The sequence below is a fragment of the Sinocyclocheilus grahami genome, unplaced genomic scaffold (assembly GCF_001515645.1).
Source record: "Sinocyclocheilus grahami isolate Dianchi unplaced genomic scaffold, SAMN03320097.WGS_v1.1 scaffold34.1, whole genome shotgun sequence".
NCBI classification, from domain to species: domain Eukaryota; kingdom Metazoa; phylum Chordata; class Actinopteri; order Cypriniformes; family Cyprinidae; genus Sinocyclocheilus; species Sinocyclocheilus grahami.
The window spans coordinates 1,737,276-1,744,229 of record NW_015505213.1 but is presented as its reverse complement, the minus strand read 5'-3'; the positions used below and the strand labels follow the sequence as shown (position 1 = coordinate 1,744,229).

At 37.3% G+C, this 6,954-nt stretch overlaps 1 protein-coding gene across 1 annotated transcript in view; it reads right to left on the bottom strand.

The window, feature by feature from the left end:
* Positions 1-3,241, bottom strand: part of kalrnb (kalirin RhoGEF kinase b) — an 86,860-nt gene extending 83,619 nt beyond the window's left edge. The window contains exon 1 of the mRNA XM_016266868.1: positions 2,658-3,241. Coding sequence (XP_016122354.1) covers positions 2,658-2,727 — 70 coding nt within the window. The 5' untranslated portion in view covers positions 2,728-3,241. The remainder of the gene's footprint in view (positions 1-2,657) is intronic.
* Between the last annotated feature and the right edge of the window lie 3,713 nt (positions 3,242-6,954).

The window sequence follows — 6,954 nt, the reverse complement described above, 5'->3', positions numbered from 1 at the left end:
TTATACTATAGTCGCACCGGTAGTGACGTCATGGCTGTCGCTGGCCAACGTGTTGTTGGTGTTTTTTCAATGTATGCTTCAGACAGGGGTCACGACGAGGCATTCCCCATAGCGACCCCTAGGGGAGTCTCGAAGTTCCCTTGAAAGGGAACGCCTTTTGTGGCCCATGGCAAATAAAATAAACATTACATGACAAGTAAAGGTTAAAAGATTGCAAACGTTATTTATTTTAAGGGTTTAAAGTGAAGTCTTGTTTAATATTATGTAGGCCTATTCTTGGAAATGAGCTGGCAGCAGAAATCACAGAACAAAACGAAATGTTATCATTTCATATGAAGTAAGCGAGTAAACAATTTAATAATTCAGCTGAAAGCATAAGGTCATTGATATGACAACTAAAGAACGCCTTTTGTGGCCCATGGCAAATAAAATAAACATTACATGACAAGTAAAGGTTAAAAGATTGCAAACGTTATTTATTTTAAGGGTTTAAAGTGAAGTCTTGTTTAATATTATGTAGGCCTATTCTTGGAAATGAGCTGGCAGCAGAAATCACAGAACAAAACGAAATGTTATCATTTCATATGAAGTAAGCGAGTAAACAATTTAATAATTCAGCTGAAAGCATAAGGTCATTGATATGACAACTAAAAACAACAACAATAATAAAATTAATGCCGTGATTTCAATATTCATAAAGATTCATTCAAAACGCCAGTTTTGTACATTTATATGCTGAAAATACCTAATTATTTGTATGTTTAGATGCTGAAAATACGTCTGTATTGTGCGTTTTAGTGCCTGTTAAAACGTAAGTAAATGTACGTTTCAGAATTCAAAAATAATTTGATCGTTCTACATATGAAAAAAAAAGAAAAGAAAAAACAAGACTTAAAATCTCAAAGCATTTTTCTTTCATTTTAGAAAATGAACTTTTCTACCAGAAATAAAAAACAAAATTACAAAAATATTGAGAATATTGAGTTTTTGCAGTCAACATTTTTTTTTATAAATTCAATCTTCTTGTTTAAAATTCCAATATAATATTTTTCTAGCTGATTCATAAAAAGTGAACACAGTAAACCACACTGACATACATTAATGTAATATCCATATGAATATATGAATGCAATTTTAAAAAATTTATAAAATGGTTAAAATGTGGCTTTCTTACAACAAAGGCATTTGCAAGCAAGTCATGTGTTTCAAATGTTGTAATTTTATGCAATTTATACTTTATTTATAATTTATACAATTTATGCAATTTATTTATATCTATTTATGGTGTATATTAAACATAACAATGGTAATATTTAGGATATTTCTGTATGTTACATATTGCATTTTTGCTTTTGCATTGAATGTTTTGTACTTAGTAATTGTTTGACAGTTTAAATGTGCTATAATGGCAGATTCTCAGTGTGACAACTTCTCATATAATTTGACCCGCTACTGGGGCATGTTATCACAAATGTGGGTCAATATGGGTTAAATTAACTGTATCTTTTTACCTGTGCAACAATGATGGAAATGCTCAAAAGCAAGACATATAAGCTGAGAAATATTAACAGGAGTGTAAAACAGCAACTAGCCCAAAACACTTATCCATATACAGTAGAAACTATATGTTTAGCCATCTCTGTTCATATAATAATTATAAACCGTAAGTTATGCAGACACTGATATGTATAATACAGTGTATGATCTTCACATGTAAACAAACACCATCCGCACCACAGCAGGATAGATGCAAACGACACATAATATATATTTATTCCCAAAACACAGTGAATGCACGCCATACCATACTCACATATGACAGATGCATGTTCACATTCCAACACAGATGCACACAGAGCTTTACATAGGGAACATACAGACAGAAGTGCATTATTGGCTTATGTTACCAGAAGTGGGTCAGTTTTAAGAGTCATAGCTCATGCACTGGTGAATCTCTAGTACATAAAAGTGAATATAATCACTGAACCACAGCTGGTGGAGGTGTCAGGGTGGACATGAGCAGGGGCTTGGCTGGATGCAGAAGAGTAGATGCCCTTCTTGCATCTCTCCACGCTGCCTTTTCTCATAATAAAAAGCTTTTCTGTTTCTCATGAAAAAAGAAGTACAGCACTAAGACGATCTGCAGTTTGTCTGAATCAACAGGCTTCAGAAACATGAATCAATGTCACGACCGACAAAAGGCTGAGCCGCGCCCGGCGCGTCCAGAGGTGATAGAAACGTAATTAGAGAAGGTGTTGAAGGTGTGAGAAAAAGTGACAGGTGAGGTAGCATCCTATTTACAGGGGGATTCCTTGCTCTTGTGCACAATAACCCAGACATGCAGTGTAAGGGCGTTGAACGTGCCAAAGCACGTATGAACATATCACACACAGGCTTTTGAGGAATATGGCAGTTTTATCACACATATGCATCACAGGCTCGATGTATACAATAGCCTATATGTGAAGGGTGCGATGCACATCCAGACCGCTAAATTATGCCATTCGGACATAATGGGACACATCCGACAGCTTCTAATGCTGTTTAACTCTGTAATGCAACCTCTAAGTGCATGTGCGGATGGATGCACCTAGTGAGTAAAATAAACTCATTGACATCCAATGTAAAAAAAAACAAAAAACAATTAATAAGACTACCTGTTTTGAAAAACGGCTCCGTATCTGGATCGTTCGGTCCTTCCTCAGCCGCCTCGGCAGAATTCATCATTGCAGGATACGTTTCCACGAATGACGGTTATGATGATGGTCAGATTTTACACCTACGGATCTTTGTAATCTATGTGTGAGGGACACTAGAGCGCGTGGCCGTCTCCATTGGTGAACGCTCGTAGTAGTGAATGGTGATGATGATGATGATGATGATGCCCGAGGCTCTGCGCTCAGCGATACTGTATCCAGCGCTCCTCGGGGCGCTATTGTTTAAAGCTTGCCCGCCTCTGCAAGACAACTGCTGGGGGAACCCCGATAGAGAGAGCCGTAAAAAAAGAAAAAACGTCTCGTAATGCAGGTCTCTTAAAATCCCTTATTCATCCGTTCCTCCTCCACCCGTAGTATATTCCTCCATCCGTTCGATGTGACCCAGTGGATATAATGGCAGCGCTCCCCACACTGACCGAGCGAACCGCAAACTGCCTCCCACGATATGCTCCAGCCTCCCACTATTACAGATGAAACAATGCAGCTAATGCAACGACTGTTATAGAGGTATATACAATCGTTCTAGCGCGAAAGAGGTTCTTTATTGTGGCGCAGCGTGGAGAACTGGACCAATCTGTCCTCCTGATGCGCTCAAGCGCTTCCTAATAATGGGGTGTGTGTATTTTTCAAGAGGCCGGAGAACTCCAACCATCACCATACGGTCCTGTTAAAGGGATGCTTACGAATCGCGGTCTGTTAGGATGCTTTTATCATTGGAACCCCATTTAAAACTTATTTGCAGATTTCTATAAAAGTGGTTATTTTGTTCACTGAATATCGTTGTTTAAATAAAATGTTGGTCATGTTACTCTTTAAAAGTAACATTAGTAGATATTCTGTGAAATTATCATTTTTGAAGATAGATTTAAACAGTTTCACACAAACAGCGAGAACTTATAGATTGTTACACGATGTAATACATTTATTATATAATATTTCTTATATTAAGGAATTATATTGCTAAAGAATTTGTTTTTTTTAATAAACAATTAATATCGTTCTTTTTTTTTAGTCATGAACGAAAATGGTTCCAAAAAAGAAACCAAAGCTTCATGGTCTGGAGCACATAGGAGTGGAGCGGAGCCAGATTTCCCCTCTCAACTCCAAATCCAAGCTCTAAATCCACTCCAGGTGTTCCATTTTCCACTCCCCGCTGGCTGCTAAAGCGAAAAACGCTCTTAAGTGCTGCAGGCAAAACCACACAACTCCACTTAAAATTAGCAAAAATAAATAAAGAATAAGAAACAAACACAGACTTAGTTCGAGTAGCCTACTTTGTTTCTCAAATTAACAGGAAATAACCTGCAGGCCTATAAAAGAGACATTTGAATGATTATTCTTATATAGTAAGGTACACATAATATTACTGTATTGTCTCATTGTGTCACTTGTAGGGCCTATTATCAGGTTCTTAGTACAGTCTATAAAAACTTTAAGTCTAGTTGTAACAATATTATTTAGTTTGGTGAGAATGTGCCAGTAGCACTACCGTCAATCTCCACACCCCCTTACGAATGAGAATGTTTGTTTAGAAATCAAAAGTATGCTTGAGCGTGGGCACAATTGTGTTGTTTCTGGAAGTTAAATAGCCCTGTCGACTCTAACCAGGAAATTTGGTCTTCCTGTGATTCAGATTTTGCACAGGGTGAATTTAACATCTGCGAAAACAAATGCCGACATACTGAATGATTGTATTACCGCATGACTTGCTGATTTGTAAGATACTATTAAAAGGATTAATCGGTCTTCTACATAACTTAAAGGAACACTCCACTATTTTTGAAAATAGGCTCATTTTCCAACTCCCCTAGAGTTGAACAGTTGAGTTTTACCGTTTTCGAATCCATTCAGCCGATCTCCGGGTCTGGCGGTAGCACTTTTAGCTGTAGCTTAGCATAGATCATTGAATCTGATTAGACCGTTAGCATCTCGCTCAAAAATGACTAAAGAGTTTCTATATTTTTCCTATTTAAAAGTTGACTCTTCTGTAGTTACATCGTGTACTAAGACCGACGGAAAATGAAAAGTTGCGATTTTCTAGGCCGATATGGCTAGGAACTATACTCTCATTCCGGCGTAATAATCAAGGAACTTTGCTACCGTACTGATACCGCAATGATATTACGCAGCGCCTGAAAATAGTCCCCAGCACGCTCCCTGTGCAAGCAGGTGGTCACGTTGGTTATGTTGACGGAAGTTAGCCTATTTTCAGGCACTGCGTAATATCATCTTTTCATTTTCCGTCGGTCTTAGTACACGATGTAACTACAGAAGTGTCAACTTTTAAATAGGAAAAATATAGAAACTCTTTGGTCATTTTTGAGCGAGATGCTAACGGTCTAATCAGATTCAATGATCTATGCTAAGCTACAGCTAAAAGTGCTACCGCCAGACCCGGAGATCGGCTGAATGGATTCAAAAACGGTAACACTCAACGGTTTAACTCTAGGGGAGTTGGAAAATGAGCCTATTTTCAAAAATAGTGGAGTGTTCCTTTAAATTCAATGACAGACAAACGCTTTCTTAGAAAGATTGAGGCTATGTGAGGAAAACGTGCTAGCAGATGGTGAAATGCTGCCCTCTTGAGGAAATATGGTTTCATAGAGGCCTCAGTGGCCCTTAGAAGGAATGATACAACAACAGAAAACATTATTCACATTCTTTCAATTCTGTGTGCAAGCAATTCATTTGAAAGCATGCTGTGTTCTAGCAGACATACTTTATTTGTCTAATTTTGCAATTATTAAATTAACCTGTATCAGATGGACTGATTCTTGGTGTATGCTTGGTCTTTTATAATGGTTCTTACACCAGGGCAGGTGATCATCCCTCCAGAAGGATGTCATCAAAGCCCAGCAGGAAAACATCGAGTAGGCAGCGCTGTGAGGATCAAAACGAACAGCTTCATATCACTTTATGTAGATTTACTTAACCTGCTGAGAAAGCAGAACACAAATCTATAAGTCATCAAACATTCATAAGGAAGAATTTATATTCTTCAAAGTATGCAGGGGAAAGTTTGTGAGAATGAGATCTTCAGAGCAGTGGTCTAATGAAAAGTCCTCGATCTATGCTTGATTTAATGGATCTCAAACCTGAGACGTTCACTGCTGGGCATGCAAAGGTGATCATATTCTGAACTCTGAATTACAGCTGAATCTGAATAAAACATATACAAGTGAATTCATGATTTACATCAAATGAAATGATAATATATCGAAATGCCATGGCTCACGCCACATCTGAACAATGATCCTGTGTTCTCTGATGTATGTTTGTCATTTGAGATGTTCTGTAGCATCTATCTTACAGAGAGAGATTTCACAGACCCAGGATGACATGGCACTCTCTTATCTGGATACCTTGTATAATATAAACATCTTTAAAATATATATATATAAGTGAATTTTACAGATGTAGTTGTTCAAGGATAGATAACTTTATAAACAATCAAACTAAATCCATAAAAACCGTATCCTGATTCAGTATTTTTAGTCTAATAAATCGGTTTAAGAATAGTTTGTGGTCCCCTTTCCCTTCTGAAAAGCTCTATGATTTCTTTCATCACAGGAAGGCATATGATGGTGAGGGTGTCTGATTTCATCAGTTGTGGTAAACTGTGTTTTGGATGAGAATTTAATGGGATAACGTGAGGAAGAGAACAGACTGTAACCTCATCTACCCATTACCCAGGAGGCAATAAACACCCCAGTCAAAAATAGCGTTCAGGGCTTTTAGCTTACTTGTTCTCTCACAAGACTTGATGTAATGCAGGGTATTTCGCACTCTGCTCTGAAATATGGTGGACCACTTATGCTGACCGATTTCATTTCACTAGAATTAAATGAAAACTACATGAGCCTACTTGTGCTAACATATTGACTATTTAAGATACTGAAAATAAAAATAAAAGAAGTTATTTAACTTACAGTATAAAAAGTATTAAAAAATTAAATTATTTAAAAAAAAAATGAAAAATAAGTTAATTCTAGAACTGACACGCTGGAATATTATTTTACAGAATTGCTAAATATCAGACTGATTATTCTGCCATTCCATCTCCATAGAAACACCTTTCTGGCGTCTGAAGGCGTAATGGCGTTGGCTAAGCCTGAGGAATCTGAATGGCTAGTGCTCATTTGATTGACATAGCTCAAGGCCAATAGATGACAGGTTTGATTTTTTTTTTACTGTAATCCACCAATGAAATCCACAGATTAAAACTGACTGTTTTCCT